This window comes from Ptychodera flava, chromosome 13 (genome assembly GCF_041260155.1).
Source record: "Ptychodera flava strain L36383 chromosome 13, AS_Pfla_20210202, whole genome shotgun sequence".
Taxonomy (NCBI): Eukaryota; Metazoa; Hemichordata; class Enteropneusta; family Ptychoderidae; genus Ptychodera; species Ptychodera flava.
In genome coordinates, this window is record NC_091940.1 from 4,740,933 (window position 1) to 4,762,907 (window position 21,975).

A 21,975-nucleotide genomic window follows, 5' to 3' on the forward strand; every position below is an offset into this window, starting at 1 on the left:
ATCTGCTACCATGCAGAGTCACGCAACATTCAATGCTTGTCATACTTTTTGGTTATATTCTGATGTTTACATGCAAACATCAGGAAGTTGCAATACAAATACTACGCAACAGTGACCCCTGCAACGATCATGGTGTCAGGAAAACAACAATATTTACTAATATGTTTTTATTTTCAACACAGAGTCTTATCATCATGGAGCTTACCATGGCATTGAAGTAGAATTCATCAAATTCTCGGCCTGCAGCTTTGACATTTTGTAAGGTGTCACCGATGTCTGGGGAGTTGTTCAAAAACGCTTCACCTTCATTGCAAATCCATGATGCAACCTAGACAAGACAAGAAATAACAAAATCATTTTCATCAAACTTTTCATACCATGGCAATACATTGTAATCATCATCAAACTGCCTTGTGTTGTATGATGATTATTCATATGATGATCTGTGTCTTATGTTTAATTTGCCAATGCTGTCTAAAAGGCGCACTTATTTTGATCTTGTTTTTCTTCACAAATCAATTAATGCCCTTCTTGATTGCCAACTAATTTTTAATTTACACATTCCTGGGCGATCAACTAGACAGAAACGGACATTTCATGAACCTGGTGGTAGAGTTAAATTTACTAGCAATTCACTTTTTAATCGCATTCAAAAGCTATAGTTTTTATCAATGTCTACCAATTTTTAACATTTCTGTTTCGAGTTTTAAAAGAAAAGCTAAAAGCATTTGTTTTTGAAATTTTACTTTGTCCTTGTTGTGCATGTCATTTGTTTTAACTTGCTTTCTTGTCCTGTAACATCATGTTATTTGTATTTTTTACTAAAATCCTCCTGTAAGTGCGGATGTATATGGTTTTTAACTGTATCATATCTGTGTTGGAGTTCGAAATAAATAAATAAATAAATAAAATCACTTTACATACCATTTCAGTTTTAGAATGTGATTAATCTCTGTGTTCTTTGTAAAATATAGATGCATTTATTGAATTTTGGTTCTCTCACCTTCATAGACTGTTCTTCAAAAAGTTTCAATTGCAAGTGATGTTCTAGCTGGGAGAGTTTTGTTTCAGCCAGTCCATCCAACGTTGTCACAACTTGATGTACTTTGTTGTACAGCATAGTAACACAATCGATGGAGTCCCTATGAAAGATCACAATTTTAATGTCACATGGAGTTGACATTTCAAATATTATCAAAGATATTTTAGCTTGAATTCACAATCCCAACTTTTGAGCTAGTGAATTATATCATTCAAAGAGGTCACCTGAATCAAGAACGTCACCAGAATCTATGTCACGCATCACAAGCTGGTTTCACTAATTAACACCGATGAATACTTTTTATAACTACTGAACTAGTGGCAAAGTTTCAAACGTACAAAAGTCTTTATCCAACGCTTCGGTGAAATTTTTACAGAGATACAGTTTCCATGTAACTTGGCTGGGGTTTTCAACTTTAAAATTACCAGAGCTTTCTAGAACATGTTAATATCCAAACAATAATAACACATCATCAACACGAGTTTTAAAATTTTCTGGAAAAACTTTCACTTTTATCAAGTGTTTCCTACAATGCTACAGTCAATCTGCAATACTGTCAATTGTCTTGAGTAATGACTTCTCACAGTTCACCAAAATTTCAGGCTAATGCATGATATGAAGAATTTTCAGCAAATAACTGTGACAGGAGTGATAGAAGACGAAAAAAGGCTTTTGGTGGTCACAGTATGCCAACACTGACTGATCAACTCAACACCACTTATGTTATATGACTCTTCACAAGGACTATACATCACAACTGGCAAGAAACTGTGGGGCTGAATGGAGAAAATGATCAAATGTCAGAAAAAAGTATGGCTTCTGCTGCTAGCTTTAGCAATATTTCAATGATATGCAAACTTCACGACAATGAATATGTAACAGTGAACAACTGAGTATCTCCATTTCTGATTGACCAGTACAGTGACGGAACAACAAGCAGACATGCAGAAATGCCTGTTTACACATCAGCTGAGCTACGTTGTTGCTTTACACATCAGCTGAGCTATAGATACTCACCAGCTAACTTTAGCTGCAGATGATTTCAAGAGCAACATGAGAGAGTACTGTTGATTAAATCAACCCAGGACAGTTACATGGTGATCCATGCACTTGCCTTCCTCATGAACTATGCAACAACACTGCACATGTCCAAACATCAATAGTACTTGTTAAGTGTCCAACACAAAAAAATGCCGTTCACCTTTGTGTGACTAAATCCAATCCTAAAACACAGTCCACCAATGCTCCACAAATAAAGCATTGAAAGATATTCTACTAATTGAAAGAAAACAAAAACCTGAACCCTTGTTTCCGCTGCCTATACAGGAACACAAAACCATGTATCAACAAGTTCACTTCACAGTGCGCCTTCCAAGACTCTACTCAGTGTGCTTGCAACTCAGTGAAGAAAGCTAATTGAAGTGATCAGTCCGGGAAAAGACAACCCATGGAGACTCGGCCCACAGACAGTGACCATTTTTACACATAACTCAAAAATATCAGTGTCCTAATTAGACAAAATTATAGAGTACACATTGCATTTGAGGCAATTAGCCAATTTTGTGTCATTTCCTAGCCGTTAATGGCTTGCAACCTGTAATTTTCTTCTTCCCAGGAAGTAATTCAAAATACCAAGAGACTAATGACCTAGAGACTGGGGTGGCTCTGCTAATTGATTCACTAATTAATGGTCTTGTTTTACTATTATTACATAAATGGTGTCCACGACCTTACAGAAATAGGTCACTTCCTATCTTGACTTATCAAGTGACTTTTTTTCTTTTTCAGAGTCTTATAGAAGTTTCTGTGACAGAAAACAGAGATATTTTATTTTGGTTTTTTTTAATCAATGATAAGGTTATGTTGACTCTCCCCTTGTGATTGGTATTCCTAGTGATAGGTTGTCTTGTTTGAAACACACCAATTCCTTCCAAAGTACAGTAATACCAAAACATGACATCTGCATCACATTAGGGCACTACTATGACATATCAAGGGTGAATTGAAAACCATGAAATCATTTTTTCTTTTCAATTATCTTTGAGAATATGGAAGAAATCATACCCTCTACAAAGTTTTTGGTTTGTGTGTAAGGTTACCCAATGAGTTTGAGCAACTGGCTCTATATGTTCTTGTTTATCAGTGACTGATATCAGCGAAACTCACAGGGGGGTAGACTAAAATACAAACCCATAGGGGGGTACGCTTCCTGTAGGGGTCATAACTTTGGACTAGGTGAGGCCAATTACAGCTCATTGTTTAGAGAATCACATGTAAAACCATGTGTCTTCCAAAAGACTTTCAGACAGGAGAGATCAAAAACATTGAGAAGTTTGTAACTAGAGATCTCTGGCACCAAAAATACAAACAGGAACCAAAAGCTGTTTCTACCCTTTGATTACTGAATTTCCTTTCATAATCTCTTGAGATGAGCACTAGTTTGATTTCTTGATCAAAATTCAAGTCTTCCACATTACACTTAAAACACTATACAGCAGATACGAGGCATGGAAGCCGAGATGAAAGACAGAGGGAATTATACACAGCAAAAGACACAATTGATATGACATTAATGGACAAACTGCCTTTCTCTCTGTGTTTATATTAAGTGGAAGATGATTGACGTTTGAAGTTTCATTACAAGTACCTAGAAACATGTCTATCCCATCTCTTCCCATTAGTGTGTTTTTTCTTCTGGAATGCAAATTACATAATAGCAAAACCACAAACAACCAAACTTGTTACAACACCCTGAGGGTTTGATGCCATAAGGAAAATACTTGTGACGAAACAACTGAAAATGCTAACGTCTGCCTTCTAATATATACCATTTTTCTTATATTGATAAATCAGTTCATCATTTGATATTTGATAAGGTAAAGATTCATTATGGTTAGAAACCTAAGAAATTGCCGATAAGACATGAAAAGTAAACATTACAGTTTTGAAATATTTCAACTTCAGCTTTTCATTACTGCTCAGAAACCATTGCTTTCTGAACAACAATATTCTGACACAAAATCATTTTATAGCATTGTTAAACTATCAGTCTTTTTTATATCTAAAATATGCATTGTTGCCATATGTCCATTCAAAAACAAAATCAACTATATAGTACTTTAAATAGAATTATTCTATCAAAATAATGATAATTTTTCAATAAAAAACTTATTTTTCAAATCATTTGCAGGAAGTCACAGAAAACTTCACCTGACAATTTATCACTTTCCATGTAGCTTTACAGAATATTGTAAGTAAACTACAAATTTCAAAATCAATATCAGTTTTTTGTTACACATTTTTGACTCTGAGAACCATGAATGATATCACTGTGAGATAATCCTGTACATACCTGAAATCTTCAGATTTTGTCAAGATACTCTGTTCATTTTTCAATCTTGACAATATTGCATCTCCCTCCGTTTGTAATCCTACCAATCTGGCATCTTCATATATACCTGTTCTTGTCCATTCCAGTCTTTCCACAAGGGAAATAGTTTCCTGGGCATTATCTGGTTTTTCAAACTCTGCAATGTCTTGAGTAGCTCCGATGATAAACTTTGCCGCACTGTGGCACCCTGCCATGAATGGTTCCAGTTTCTATAGAGAAAACACAAAACAAACACTTATCATCAAAATATTATGAATTTGCACTATTGGCATCTCCTAGTGAACTTTCACTGCATACAACAAGTGTTTCTGGCATAAATTCAGTTACAAAATCTGATTTCATTATTTGGGAAACATACTGAAACTTTTCTTGATGTGAATTACTCATTGCTTCAACATACTCCACGGAACAAAAACTAAAAACATAATCATATCATGATTAAGTTCCATGAAACATTCATTGCTTCAAAAAATCAACTAAAAAAGTGCACTAATCTTGCAAAAAAAAGTAAAAATCCTAGTTTTACATTGACAGAGACACCCCTTAGATGAGCAGAATACTCTCATCATAGGGCAGGGCTGGACCCACTATGGTACAGAGATGTCAATACTTCTATGATATAGGTTGAAACAGTCTCACAGTCAGTGGTTTTTGCGTCTTGTCAGTGAACATATAAAGTTTGAAACCGAAATCAGAGTACTATTGCAAGCAACATAAGTTTGATTAGAATGTCAAAAATTGTTATCATGAGACCACAATCTGAAAAGACTTACCATTCTGAACCTAATCCAACTTTCATGGTTGTAAGGAAAAGTACCGTTGAATCCGTGAGTCAGTTGATGTGCCGGCACTAACTTGTGAAGTGCCTCCACAGACGGCAGAAGTTCAAACTGCAAAGGGATCAGATTTTCACCAGGACTTTAAATACTGGCCACCCAAGACATAACACGATTTGACAGTTTTGAATAAAGAACATAGTGTTTCTAGTTATTCCTTAATAAGGGTTAGTTAAGGTCAGGGATCATATACGTGAAGAAACAAACCTCTTAAGTTGCCTAGCAACACTTTCATCGAGCTGCTGTTTTAACCTTCACCTCAAATTTCATGAACGATGTAACCCTCAACTTTTCCAGAGTATAATATAAACTTTCACTGTTTCTCTCAACATATTTGTTTGTTAAATACACCAAAGTTAACCCTTGACACAGAGTTGGAAACTTCCATAAGAAAGAGGACTATCACTGTTGGTTGCAGCCACACTGGCATTGACGGTTATCTTATCAAGCAAAATGCCTCACAAAAAATAACCTTGATATTTTGTGTTTAGAGTCAAGAGTGCATATATACATTGTATAATGCATTTTTTTCATAAATGAAGTGACAGCAACAACCAAAACTACCTGTACCTGATATCATATATGGCATAGATTTTAATAGCCATATTTTAGTTTTCAACATTGGCAGATATTGGCTTTAGGGATTTGATAATATTATGTATACATAGACATTAGACAGCAAGGACTTCAACATCAAGCTTCTTTTTTTGGCTATCAAGTTTTGTCAAGTATTTATAAGTAAAGCAATCACGGCTTCACTATTACTTGATGTGAAACAAGTGAATGATTATCAATTCAAGCAAAATATTTAAATTTGTAATAACTTTCACAAAAATATAATTTCGAATTTGTTTACCACTATTGCTTGAAAAGTTGAAAAACATCTGAAGAAAGTAAGAGAACTAAAAATTCTCCAACAAGCTCACTCAGTATAAAAACTCTTGAGAAAAACATTGCGGCTTGTGAAAATCACTCTTTGCTCTTTCAAAAGATATTTTGTCAAAGTGATAGATTGTTTGAATCATTGTAAGAAAATCTCTGTGAGAAAATGATTTCCTTATCTCTTCCAATGTTAACATCACAGTATCAACAGCAGTTGTTAATACGTCATCTATAGCTGCCGATGGCTGTATGCACCAAAAATATGCACACAATGTGGATAGTTTGGTCAGTAATTATGAGAAAATGCCCTTATGACAGAGGTCAAAGTTGATCAAAGTCTTCCTTGACCTGACCCACTTTATGAAGATCTAGCCATTGCCAAGGAAATGAGTGCTCTGTTTCAAATCTACTTGTAACCATGGTAACAGAAAATGACAGCATGTGTTATCAACAGTCAGAAACAATGACAATGAATTTTAAAGAAAATGCTACAACCACACTCTGCAATGTTTTAAAAAATAACTTTAAGGATACTGAGAATGAAAAGTCTCTGGTTCAAAACGTTATAGGACACCCAATCACACTGAACAAATGGATAATGTGCATTTGTAGCCAGTGAACTGCCATCAAAACTTACCTGGAAATTGACCGTCGGTCTGAACAATGTTGAATTGAGATAGAGCAGTGGCGAGTTTGCTTCTAATAACACATGTACAATATTAACAGCACCAGGACGATTGCTCTGAAAGGTGAAAAACAATTCTTTCTCCTTTAATAAGTGGATCATACAACATGAAATCTGGAGGAGTGAAAACAATTCTGTCCCTTCTTCACTAGTATTGGCTAATACCGGTTGCTCTTTTTTAAATAATTAAATTTTATTTGGTTTTTACTTTAAATTTGTTAACATTGAAACTATCACATGATATTTCTTTGTTCTTCAAATAAAACGCCCAAGGATGATGTATTAAAGTTTGCTGCTACCAGAAAATTTATGCTTTCCATTGATAGATTTATCAAAATAAGTTGCATTATGCCACATGAAATATCTTTCTGTGATTCCACCAGATCAGAAATGAAATCCATGAATATACAATTTACTTCTAATTAGCAAAACTTTTTGTCTCAATATGCTGATACAATAAAACAAAATGATACAGGTAGACTAGAAACCAATTTAACGGTATCAAAAAATCTCCCAGAAACAAAAGATAATATTGGACTTACTTCAAAAATGAATAAGGCATCAACGATGACTTCAAGAACTGAGGTAGAAGCTCCCCTTGCATCTACAACAACACTCATACCAAGCTGCTTTACCTCTTCCCTGCCATAGTCAAAGCAAAAACTGCATTAATTCCTTCACATTTCACGTATAGCCCTATCATTTTGGGTGTTAAGAAGACTAATATATTAATTTGTGAACATATAATAGAGATATTTTATCAGTAAAGATTATCATAAAAAGAGAAATTTTAGAAGCACATCTTCACAACTTGTACCTGCTTTAATTCTCATAACATATTTCTTTGTATTTACAAATGCTCAAATCTCACATACACAGCCACATGAACAAACTAATAGCACCAATGTACAAACTGCATGTACAGTATATACAGTCTAGAATCTAGCTGTAGGACATCATAGTTTGATACCAATGGATAGATTTTAGACTAGTTTACACACACTAATCACACAAGTTCACTACCCAGTGATGAGTCAAAGCTGTACCTTGGTATATCATTGTAATACATGAAAACTTTGGTAATTTCTTCACTACAGCACTCTAGATGTTTCCAGATCGGATTATTGGAATAGATCTCCATCACAGCACCTCCCCTTGTGTCTCGAGCCCCTGAAATGCAATATATCATTGGTCATTATTGCATCAGATCCATTCTCCACTCTGCAATGTAGATAACAGGTCTGTATTCTTGTAAACTCTGGAACTCATTTAACAACTCAGAGAGAAGTAAAATGTGGACTTCTCAAATTACAAATCTTTAGATATATGAAATATTAATGAAAATCTGATCTGTACACCATGGACTATAAATTTTACCTATTTCACCAGTTACGTATCAACTGGTATTATGAGTGTTTCTATGCAAGAATCACTTTACCTCAAAATTATCTCATTATTTTCATAAGATTTATTAATATTTGCATGTACAGTCTCTTTGGTTGTCAAAAGTGTTCAGTAAAGTTTTTTTTTTTCAAAGTTCCACAATCCTACTTAGTATAATCCATTGGGTTAGCTTTCATATGATGCACAACTTTATACTCTGGATCAACAGATTAACTGCATGGCTCAGATTGCCAAGACTTTGGGAAATTAATCACAGCTTCATTGATGTGAAATCATTCCAAGGAATTAGTTCATTACGGAATCTCAGATTCACTATTTCTTTTACCTGTTAGTATAGCTGCACCTGAATGTAGTACTTCAAAATTGACTTCCAGCATCTGTATCGGTCTGGGTAAATTATTACAAATGCTTGTTTGAGGCAATGATGGTGAATGGTCCGGAAGTTCAAATTTTTGCGTTTCATCTTCAGGGCTCTCTTTATCCTCTGCCTTCTCCTCTGCAAAGAAATGAAAGAAGGAAGAAAGAATGAGTGAACAAATAAACAACAATGTAAACTTATTTTAAAAGAATAATACAAAGCATTGAGTATTTTATACCCAAATTGTATATATTACAATCTATAAAATCTATCTTACAGGGACATGTTCTGTATTTTATCATGTATTAAAGAATTGACTATGGTATTATAATATTTGGTATGTATGGCATTAGAGTATCACCTCTAATTGCTGTGGCATTTCCAAGTGCAACTCTGTTGCCACTATGAAAAAACATACTGCAAATATGAAATTAAAATTACTGATGTTGCTAAGATACTGTTTCCATGACAACTGTTCAATTCTCAGGAAATCTGTCAAGACAGTTCAACAGACTTGCTACATCTCAGATCATGTCATTCAGTTACATCACTATTCAAGTAAAATCCATGGTGGTACAAATGTCCACACATACATCCACAAAACATATAATTTCCTTTGAATACTGTGTACAGGATATCAAAGGCTACATTACACGTCAGTGGTTATAAATAGACACAAGAAACACATGCAAGTGAGAGGCTACATGTGACATGACATGAGGGAAGTTGTGTAACCTAGTTTTTTGTTTTAACCACTATGACGTCAATTTAATTCCTTAGAATTAGGAAACAATGTAGATCTGTGAGGTGTTACTCCGTAGCTGGATCTAATCCTTACTGTAACTTACAGACTATGCTATATTTAATGTATAACTACATGCACTGAGAACTAATCTGTCTTTTTCCAATGGACAGACACTATTCTCATTGAAGGAACTGAGAGAACAGTATCTCATTGATGGAAAGTTTTCTAGTGGATAAGATGTAGAGCACCAAGATAACTTTTTTGCTAAAACTAAACTAAAGGAGACCCATGCAGACCTGTCATGAATAATACAATGATACATTATAATTCAAGTTCATAAACCAAGTTCACCATGCTCTATAAACAGTGAGAGTATTGTTATTTTTGGCACATGCAGTTCATAGCAGTCAACTTGGCCGATTCAAACAGCTGATTATGCCCTGAAGGGGGTATGCAAATTGAGTTTTTCTTTCCAAATAACATTTTTAAGATAGTGAGCCAAAACTATTTCTTTCTTTGTTCTAAATTTCTGGTCTTTTGTAAAACAAACATCATATCCCCCTGGACGTTAGACTACTGTACAATGTACATGTGGGAAAACTGCTCCTGACAAAAACAGAAGCATGTAGAGTATTTTAGGCTTGACACTTTAAGTAGCAGTTAATTGTTTGTTTACAGACACAAGCAACTCCAAATGGCATTATTATCAGCTGGGAAAATTTAATGATTTGCAAAACTACGCTTACAGATTGATACTTTGAAAAAATGAAGTGTTTTTAAATGACGGTATTTGCCTTATAAACAAATGGATTAGTTTTGGTAATAAGAGCGTGTGAAGTGAAGTAGTCTACTGAGCGATATTTTGAGAAACGACAATGTCTGGTCAAAGCTACTTTCCCTTCCTAACTGTACAGATAAGCTTTGGTTCTTTTAGCACAGTCACAATGCAATGGAGTTGGGAAAGTGCAGCAACCTGTTGGACATACTTCGACATACTACACAGTCACTGGATCAGCTGGATTGAAGAGTTGGTGATAAAGAAGCACACTGTTCCACATTCCTCTTGATTACCATTTCACTTTGTCAGAATAATATTAGTCTTGGAAGAATACGACATGGATACAAAATGAAGTATTTCCTGACTGTATGAATTTATCTCACTAAGGTCATCCTAGGGACCTGTAAACCAAATATTAAAGCTGTCTGACCAGCAGTTTTGAAAATACAAGCGACCCAACAGTCGACAGAGCTCTGCTGTGTTATGTAGAGAATAACTTTTTGTGACACATGTACATATATTGATGAAGAAGGTGGATATCTTTGATAGCTCATTTCAGGATGGCCTGACCAAAAATGGCAAAATTAGCTGCAAAAATACAAAATTGAAGATTTCATCATAATTTCAATATATTACATTAAGATAAAGCCTAGGAACCTGTATACCAAATATCAAAGCTATCAGATGAGTAACTTTTGAGAAAAAAATATTTTGACCAAAAATGGAAAAAATTTACCCAAAAATACAAAAATTAAAGATTTCATCAAATTTCAATACATCACACTAGGACAACCCCTAGGAACCTGTATACTAAATATCAAAGGCATCAGACAAGTAGTTTTTGAGAAACACATTTTTTGACCAAAAATGGCAAAAATTGCACCAAAAATTCAAAATTGCAGATTTCATCATATAGTCAATATATCATATTAAGTTCATCTGTAGGAACCTATATACTAAATATCAAAGCTGTCAGACGAGCGGTTTTGATGAAATAAAGTTTTGGCCAAAAATGACAAAAAAATTCCTTAAAAATACAGATTTGCACATTTCATCAAAATTTGAACAAATCTAAGTTGGGTTATCCCTGGGGACTTGTATACCAAATAACAAAGCTGTTAGAAGAAGAAGATTTTTTACCAAAAACACCTTTTTGGCGCTAATTTGCATATTTTCAACAATATCAAAAAATTATAAAAATAGTTTCTCATAATCATATTTTTCATCTTCACAACAAATATCAAATCAGTAAGTAACTGCGGTTCTCAAGATATTTGAGTGGACGGACGCCTCACAAACGGACATACATACACATACATACATACATACATACATACATACATACATACATACATACATACATACACACATACATACATACATACATACATACATACATACATACATACATACATACATACATACATACATACATACATACATACATACATACATACATACATACATACATACAGATTGACGACGGATGGATACCCATCCCAGTAGCTTCTATAGACTATAGTCTATAGTGGCTAAAAACCACAGCAACAAGAAGCTTAGCATTCTTTGATTAATGCTGCTTGGAGGAATTATTTTTTTATGATGCTCACTCCTTTGAAACTTCATCTTTTATAACTACATGCTATCAACATAGCCATTCTGAAATGTGGTTTTCGAATCAATCGTAATATGTCATATACCATGTATGTCCACATTCAATGTCAGTCCTATGTTACTTGTTGTTTCTGTGAACTCAGATGAAATCATGGGTTTCTTAACATGATGTCAGATGAGACACACTTTGACCATTACATGTAAACTGACAATTGATACTTGGTACATGTGAGTTCAATGTCCGACTCTTCATCCCAACAAATCACATTAGCACATCACATTAGCATAGCACTGTGGTCTGCCTACCACAGACGACCCACTGGGTTGATTTTGCACAGCAGAAATTTGGAGAACTGAGTCCATTGATGTTTCAGGATGTGGTTGGACAAAGAGGTTAACTGATGGCATTGAACCACATTAGAAAGTGAAATACAGGATATAAAGAGGCCAATGTTATTTTTATGATTTGAATGTTTTCCTGTTGAGGTCAAATGACACATTGGGATGTAAAATTAACATTTCTACAACTTCTGATAGCATATCTACCCTTGCCATCAAACTGAATCCACTTGTAATTCTGCAGTAAGGAACATGCTCAGAAAAAAACACCCTGACGAAATTCACTCACACTCATCATTGTGGCAAATATGTATTTACTGCAATGCAATATGCAGTAGATGCAATTGATCAGGCAATCCAATGTGCAGTAACATAAAAATGTCCTCAGGTGAAAAGAGCCATTTTTAGAACAGTTACTCATGAGATTGGATTTTAAGGTCAGCAAAGAGCGCCCTCAAACATCGTTTCAGGATATGGCAGAGAGAAAGTGCAGACTTCTAAATTTTGGTGACCACTAGCTCAGTCTGTGGAATAGCTGAAGTCAGACAAATACCCTATCAAATGTAGACAGAGTATCCTAATTTTATAAAACTTTGGATTGTGCAATTAAAAAACCCTTGTGGATGATTATTTATCGAGAAAGGGAATCACATAGTTTATACTGCTTCATCGAGACCAAAGTTTATCAATTTAAGCATTGCTAGTACTACTGAGAGCATCAATAATGAGGGTAAATTACTACCTTCATTTGCTATACTCATACATTTAGTGAAATCTTTATACAGAACATTGCATGAACTTTGTTAATCCACCCTAAACACTGGAATACAAGATTACACGATTTAAATATGAGATGAGTACTTTTTCTCTCCTTTCTCTAAACTGTGTTTCAACTGTTTTCAATGGAAACTAAATAACCAACATAAAATGTCTAAATTTTCCATTCATACACAGGAACATCTGGTATCAGATGTAAATGGTCCTCACATGTTGGAATGGTATACACTTCAATTCCAGAAGGGAGTGGTTCATATTTCCTGATGATTAACAGTGGTAGCTTGTAACATGGATACTCATGGAAAGGGTCATAGGTCATCCAACAGCTTGGCACAGTGTGAGTTGACTAACCAACAAGTCTTCAGATTTAGTCACACCTTCCATGTGCCTTAGTGCATCGGATAATATTTCAATCTGGGAGAAATTGCCACTTTTCCAGTCATAACAATCCAGCAAGTACTGATTGGAGGAATGAATCAGATTTATATAGCTTGATAATACTTATAAAATAAATATACATATCTCTCCTGGATTACAGTGGCCACATTACATTGCTGGGGCAATTAAACTTTCTCTATTTACATCAGATTTTATCGGTCGAATTAAAAATTCTCCTTTCTTCGTTAGTTTGCTAGTCTCGTCATTGTGGTTCACAGTATATTTATGGGGAAACTGTACATACGTCATACATAAATCTGCCGACATGATTGTTTTTCTGAATGACCATATGTTAGCCAGGAATGTAGACACCCACTACGCAGATGACTGAAAAGCATGGATTTCGATTTCAATTTACTCTCAAACTCTATAAACCAGAAACTACACAACAAAACAGGAGTCTGATCATTTACTAATCAGATTTTGAGTTGTTGATATGATGTCAACCATTTTTTATTATAAAATATGTTCAAATCTTACAAAAAATATACATGTTGGAATACACGCATATATTCATCATTATAAACAAACAACGAGCAGTCATAACAACCCTGAACTTGATATTAATGTGGTTCAAATAATGAGAACATTAGTCATGGAATTAATATTTACAGTACCTGAGTATTTATTAGCAGTGTTAAATATTCTGTTGTTTGCCGATAAAATCTGACATGTCTGAAACCAAACAGTATGAAATGTTCATTCAGCACAGTGAATGCAATCAGTGCCTATCTATTCAAACACATTGTGATGTCTAAGTAACACATGGTACCACCGCTACTTAAATGATTAGTTTCAAATCCACAAGCCAGGCTGTCTCATACTTATGAAATATACCGCCAACATTTTAGGGCAGAATTTGTAAAGTTGTCCTAGTTTTTAGATATGATTAAAACTCTTTCAATTTTTCACTACTTTTACAATGCTAATGAAACCAAAACTCAAAAGGATGACAGCTTCATGACATGGTGAATTGTCTACATGAGGTTCCCATTATCATAGGGAAAACAAAGGAAAATGGTGGGTAAGAATTGTGTATACCGTAAAAACCCAATCAATAGTATCAATTCAACCTGGGAAAAAAATTACGATTTTAAATAGTTGATTAGAAAATTAACAAAGCCAAATCATTTTAATTATAGAATTATTAGGGATATCAACTTTTTTGACAGTTCATAAGTGGTGTGCTTACCATCTTGGATGATTAAAACACATAAAGGTGACTTTCCTAAAGTCCCCACTTAGATACTATGTGCTATACATTCTGTGTATTTATCGAAAATAAAATGTTCAAAACAGCTTGTCATAATTGGTTGGTCAAATTATTAGAATTGAGAATGTTCCACTTTCTATTGTGGTTGAACTGATATGGATAAGATATAATTACATTTTGAGAAAAAAAATAGGGTGGTCAAATTAATAGAGTGGTTAATTTAGTAGGGTTTTACGGTATTTTCCATTTTGCCGGGAAAACAAAGGGAGATGGGGTTAATGGTAGGTAAATCATAGTTTCCATATCACAGATAGAAACAAAAAGAGACGGTAGGTAAATCTACCTACATGTAGCAGACAGAGTATATGAGTGTCCTCACACATTTCTACTTCACAAGGTAGTCTGAATCAGCAGTTTGATTTTACCACACAGACTGAAAACATTTAAATATTTTTCAGAAGCCTCACATACAATAGAAGGGATATGAAAGATGATATTATCACAAGTCAGCACCCTGGCTGTACCTACTGTTACAGTCATATTACATTCTCCTCATTCAATGAAGCCGATCTGTTTTCATTCAGTAATGATTTGACTCTACAGGATGGTAATTTGAAATCACACTGAGTACGGTCTCTTTGTTGAGACACTGGCTCAAGGGCTTTAACCCACTAATGCAGATGAAGTGGGATAGACTACCCTAGGACTTGAGATAGAAATAGACAACAACTACTCCATTTGTTCAACTCTTTTCAAATCTTTGCACTGCTTTTGATTATTTTTCTAAAACAACCAAAATCACTGCACTACAGGTAGAAGAAAACTGAAAAATCTACGAAAGAAGGCATATCTGTAAATTTGAAGGCTGTGTTGGGGTAACATTGAGTACAGATTTATGAAATCAATTTTGTTTAAAAGATGTTCGTTGAAATGTAAAGTTCACACTGGCCTCAAAACGAGCAAAATCTTCCTTTTCTCCTTAACCTTTGTCAGTTTTACATTTTACAATTTTTAAAATTTAATTCTTTGTTGCGTTGTGTTGACAAATTGAATGATCTATTCCATGGATCCAAGAAACAGATGACACATTCTTGTGCCACAGGCAAAATTACAAGTACAGTTTAGAAAGTCAATTACGCTGCCGGTTATTTAACTTCATTAGTTGGTATGAAAGGACTTCCTATGCATAAACAATGGCACGGTTCTTTCTAATCTAGGAGCTTACTCAAAATACAACACAGGAGAGCTAAGGGAGGTATAACAAGGTTGAATGACACAAACACATGATACCAAGTCTGGAATGGTCTGGAAGTGTAACAATACTAAAGCACATGTACCAAGGATGCCAGTACTTCCATTCTACTACATTTACAGACTGTCTGGAACAAGGGCTAATCCAAGCCACATTGTGCTATATATAAACTTCACTCTTTCCCTAACTTCTTTGATTTGTTGGTCTTGTTCATACTGAAAATAACTGGCATGCCTACCTTGTCTTAACATGTCCATTGTCCCACTTTGTTGCGTAGATTCCTCAAGTATCTGTTCTTCTTCCGGGGTAGTTGCCGGCACACTAGAAGACTGTGACTTCCTATTTTCTTTATTTCCGGATTTCCTCCTACTCCTCCTCTCAGTCAGTGGAGGTCGTATGATGTCTTCCCAAGATATCCGTTCAATTCCACACTCCGTGCTCAAAACGCAGTGTTCCAGAGCCATGCGATTTTCATCTGGATTCAAACTCTGCAGCCATTCCATAGTAAATACAATCTCATATGAGTCTTGTGGGATTAGAATACTATGTATCCGTCCATGGTAGAAGTAAGTTAACGCCAGAAGTATTGTTCCAGGCACGGGTGATTTCAACTGAAAGTAAAAATCTCCAGGTTTCAAGAGTTCATCGTTTATCTCTCGAAAATGTACAATAATGCTGTTATCAAAGCAGATTGGCCATCCCTCATCCTTAGGCCGTCTTCTCCCTTGTACTTGTAGTTGAATCTGGAAAAGAGGCAAATTATGGAGAAGTTAGGGAGTCATTTTTGCCCAGACTGTAACTCTCAGATGTCGTCTGCGTTTTGAGGCATATATCGTTGGTGATCAACCAAGGCTTGCAGAAAAATAGTGTCAATGACACTGTCCTCCCATTTTGCAGCGATACTAACTACTAGTTAGTACACACATGACATTGCATTCTTACAGGTTGACTAAGAAAATTCCATTGCAAGTCCAAATTAATCTTATACCCCAGCAATATGAATGCTCCATCTCATAATGACTTTTAAACGTCTGACAGAAAACAACCCTAGGATCAAGACTATCATGTTTTACAGCAATCAACAAATACTTTGGGAGAAAAATGATTTTTTGATAAAAATGGGAAAAATTGCCCCCAAAATACAAATATGAAAATTTCACCACAATTGAACAAATCTGACAAAGGTCAACCCTAGGATCATACATACAAGTTTTCAAGGCAATGGGATGAGTGCTTTCAGAAAAGATTTTTTGACAAAAAACATGAAAATTGCCCAAAAAATACAACTTTCAAAATTTCACCACAATTTGAAGAAATGTAACTTAAGTCACTATAAGAGCCTGTATACCAAGTTTCAACCAAATCTGGCTCGTGGTTTTAAAGTTTTAGCAATTTGCAGGATTTTTCCTTTTTCCCCCTTCATTTGCATATTTTTGACTTTGACATGTTTATTTCAACAAATTCACATCTCCACCCCTCGATGCACCTGTCCACCAAATACTAAGATGGTAGGTGCTGCGATTTAGGAGTTTTTAATGTTGACAGACATACATCCGCACATAATAACTAACATACATACATACATACATGTACATACATACATACATACAGACAGACCATAGACCCTCCAAAAAACGCGGGTCTACAGACAGACAGACAGACAGACAAACAGATAGACATGCATACATTTATTTTTACAGCTTTTAACCTCCAACAGCCGACCAACTTGTCAATATTAGCTTGATCAACTTGATACTACTGCTTATAATAATATAAATGAGAGTTAATTACATTCTAATTAAAGTAAACAAAACTCGCTTATCAACATTTACGTCATAAAAAAAAGCATATCTGTCTGGTTATAAAGAATCTTCAGCTGGTTATCTTTATCAGCATTTCATCCTATTAACCAAGCACATTTTAACTTTCAAATTAACATTGCAAGTAAGTTCTGTTGAATAAGTTGAGCCTGTAGGTACTCAGAGAAAGCACACAGAAGAGACAAATGTTTGCAACTTAAGAAGTTCAAGGTCATCAAAAGCATTATAAGGAATCATGTAACACTTTCATTGCACTGTTTACACAGATTGCATAATTGCTATAAATAGCACATGAGGAATCTTACAGTCCAGCTTTACCATAAAAACCCTATTACTTTGACCACTCTTTTAATTGATCACTCTATTTTTTCCTCAAAAAGTAATTTTATTTTATCCTTACCAAGTCAACCATAAATGGAAATTGGAACTTTCTCTATCTCTATTTATTTGACCAACCTATCATGACAAACTATTATGAGCAATTTCTTTTAGATAACATACAGAGCACAATATATGACAGTTCAGAATATGTCAAAGTTGGGATTCAGGAAAGTTGCCTTTACATGTTTTAATCCTCCAAGATGGTAAGCATTTCACAATGAACTGTCAAAAAAGTTGAACATTCTAATAATTCTACACTAAAATTATTTTGGCTTTGTTGATATCCTCATTAATTCAATTATTTAAAATCGTATAATTATTTTTTTCTGGGTGAATTGATAGGGTTTATACAGTACAAGAGGTACATACAATGTTAGTCAAATTCAGTTAAAACATCAATTACAATCTAACATTGCATCATTCCTATAAATAGCACCTCAGACTGGAACAGCACAATCATAATCTGCTCATTCACACAGGCAGTACTTGACTTTGAATGAATGACTTCTATATTTCACCTATGTACCAAATTTGATAGCATGACAAAAAGTACCACAAAATTTGCAAATTTCAGCTTGAGTTCACAGAGTCATCTTCAGGTCACTCCTAGGAACCTACACACCCAATTAGAAAGTAATGGCATACACAGTTTCAAAGAAGAGTTTTTTTAACCAAAAATGGCAAAAATTGCCCAAAAATACAAATGCAAATTGTGCCATAATTTTGATGAATTCTATTTTGAGTTTTCACAAGGTACCTGCACGCCAAATTTTACAGCGATCCAACCATTGGTTTAAGAGGAAAAGATTTTTAACTAAAATGGCAAAAAAAGAAAAAAAAATCATTAAAATAGAAAGCATCAAATGTTGACATCAAATCTATATGTTTAAATGAGTTGGGCCCAAGGTACCTAAAACCCAAATATGACAATGATCAGATGAGTAGTTCCTGAGTTATTGATTTTTGACCATTTTCCGCTTTTTTTTCTACCTCATTAGCATATCTATGGGCCTAAAAAGTTCATTTTAACAACGGCACATCTACATCATATATGGCATCACTACACCAAAAATCAGCTCAATACGTGCAGCGGTTTTTGAGTTTTTGCGTTGGACGGACAGACATCCAATACATACATACATACATACATACATACATACATACAGACAGACATCTCACATACAGACTTTTTTCAACCATATAACCTCCCATTGCCACATATGTATGGCAAATGGGAGGTAATAAAATCAAACATAAATTATCCAAAGGGATCCATTGTCACAAAAAAATCTGTAGTTCCGGTTTACATGAAGCCATTCATTCCAGGATAACCTACCTTATTATTATAATTACCTGTAGCGTACAAATTTTGAAAAAAAAAACAACGTAACTTTGATACTGATATTCGATGGAAATGAGGTCAAAACTTGAGTGGTGTTGAAAATATTTTAATTTGCCAGTTGTCATAAGCACTGGAACACAGCGTGCGACTCAACAGCTGGAATACTTCCACATCCGAAAGGGTGACCTCTGGAACTCGGGAGTTACTATGGGGTCAGAGTGACTAATCCATAGGACGTGTTCCAAAATCATGTTTCCCAAATTTATTATAACAGAATGAGAATAGGTAACTCCCCTAATATTCCATGGCTTCACTTCACCATGGAACAATCTGCAGTTTCTGCCAGGGAAGCATTCAAATGTTTTACACTTTACAGATGTGCATACTTACTATTGTAATATGATTTCTTACAGTATGTAGAGATATAGTAAAGCCACTATGATATCACAACTTGTAACATTCTAAAAAGCTTTAACAGTCTTACAACGTTGTATACAATTGTGACATACATGACTCTAGGCATTGTCAGCACATGGTAACTTGTCCAAGACCAAATCTTGGAACCCAAAGCCAAACTCCTACATGTAATATTCTCACCATCAAACCAGTACATTTCAAGAGCAGCATCTTTCTATCCAAATATTCCACTCCAGGTTTTATTATTTCAGCAGTAACTTTTGACTCAAGTTTTCAATTCAAAATGAGTTTGTCACAAAAGGATTTGGATAAACAGCCCCCTTCTACTTACAACAACAAGAACACCAATTATCACAATCTGTGACCCCCAGATGTCTACAATCTCTTACACTGATACAAGCCTAAGGAAGATGACCTGAGAACCAGAATGAAACCATCAAGTTTTTTTACAATCTTTGCAAGATGAGAGAAACTTGACTTCACGGTGATGCATGTAATTTATGCTTGCCAAATAGCCTTGATACAAACAAAACACAGGGAATCTGAGATGTTGAAGTGATAGATTACCCACAAAGGGAATTCAAAACAGGCGGATGACCCGATAACATGTTGACAGGAAAAAATACAATTTTCAAGTTACTTCAGTAAGAAAGACTCCTGTAAGTTGAAAATATCAATCACATTTGTTTATGCATTTGAAACACTTCACCAACCTGGAGCGGATATCATTTGAGCTGTCTGCCAGGATATATACCAACACTGAAACTTGATAAAAAATACTAAATTCCATACATGTTCACAACATATGAATTATCCCTTTATATCTCGTATTGAACATCTGTATTTTATATAGCTCAGTTGTGAAACATATCATATCCTACATGTACACTTGTCAAAAGAAACTGTTGGGGTCAGGATTCAGTTGACATTCATATATTTTCATTTTCCCCTTTCAAACATGTGCAGGCCTGAAACATGTGGGGCTGTTAGTACAGGAAAAGCTTTTGTGCAGAACTGCTGCTTGATAGGTAGGATATCAAATGTAATCTTATACTGACCAGGTTTCACAGATCTGAGCTTTCAAGGGACCAATAAAACTTGGCTGTTCCTGTACAACTTGACTATCACCCCTTTTACAATATCAGATGCTGACATGGAAATTAAACAGACCAATAATCAAACCATGGAAGGGCTGTTACCTTCAAGATCAGTCGAAAACCACATAAAGATAACTTTTCACTCAGATGAATAAACTTGCAAGTACCAATTAGGGTACATGTACATGTATAGTGTCGGTATGGAAAGGCAAGGAACGGACCTGGAAGATTTCATTAGCTGATCTAACCAACCATGTAATCCACAGTAATCCAAATGACTCTAATCAAATGCTAGGTAAAAGACAACCAAATGTCAATACACTATTAAAAGCAAAGATGAGAAGAGTGGCCTGATGGTGTTTTGAGTAGACAGTGAAAGTGTTTGCCAAAGATCTTTGCAAAGTCATGACTACCATTGCCAAACTCACTGGCTGAAATGCTTTATAAAACAAACAAATACTGAACATTTTCTTCTGTTTTTAACTTTGTGATAGTGTTATCTACAATAAAGTAATTAAATTTACATGATTTTAGAGGAAATCACTCAATGTGGTTGTGTCATGAACTGCTTATCTTGTGAAGTCTACAGCTTTTGTGATTGATCAGAATAAACTGACGTTGTATTGGCAAACTACCATTCATGCACTAAAACCAAGAGAACATCTAAACCACAAACACAACCACTGTACATACACACAATATAAACCATTGTTTCCTTATTAATCATTCTGCTTGTACTCCATACCAGAATAGAATTCTGACTCACCTGTGGATAAAACCACAACTAAAGTTAACTTCATACATATACAAACCATGTAACAGCTCTCACAGATGTGTGTGTGTCCTACTGATATGGATGAAAGTGACTCCTTGAAAACTATAAGAAAGATAGGTGACTAGAATTTCACCTCAACATATTATGCTGGTATAGAAAGATTTACTGGTAAATGCACTAACCTAAAAGACAAAACTGATGCTAGGCATTTAAGAATAAACTGATATCATCCTGAGTCTCATATAGAAATAAAATTGGGAAAATAATAAGCAATTTAAGCATTCTTCACTTGTTAATGTTAGGTTATCATTGAATTCAGAAAGCTGATACAACTCTAAAAGATTCCACAGACATATTACATTTATACAGTATACACATGGCATTAACCC

At 34.8% G+C, this 21,975-nt stretch overlaps 1 protein-coding gene across 13 annotated transcripts in view; it reads right to left on the reverse strand.

Moving 5' to 3' along the window:
- Positions 1 to 21,975, reverse strand: part of LOC139147181 (puratrophin-1-like) — a 102,435-nt gene that overhangs the window by 16,583 nt on the left and 63,877 nt on the right. For all 13 annotated transcript variants that reach the window (XM_070718113.1, XM_070718110.1, XM_070718118.1 and 10 more), the window contains 9 exons: positions 15,993 to 16,497; positions 8,566 to 8,736; positions 7,883 to 8,006; positions 7,379 to 7,478; positions 6,789 to 6,893; positions 5,207 to 5,323; positions 4,395 to 4,642; positions 1,004 to 1,142; positions 206 to 328 (listed from right to left, as the gene is read on the reverse strand). In XM_070718113.1, coding sequence (XP_070574214.1) covers positions 206 to 328; positions 1,004 to 1,142; positions 4,395 to 4,642; positions 5,207 to 5,323; positions 6,789 to 6,893; positions 7,379 to 7,478; positions 7,883 to 8,006; positions 8,566 to 8,736; positions 15,993 to 16,497 — 1,632 coding nt within the window. The remainder of the gene's footprint in view (positions 1 to 205; positions 329 to 1,003; positions 1,143 to 4,394; positions 4,643 to 5,206; positions 5,324 to 6,788; positions 6,894 to 7,378; positions 7,479 to 7,882; positions 8,007 to 8,565; positions 8,737 to 15,992; positions 16,498 to 21,975) is intronic.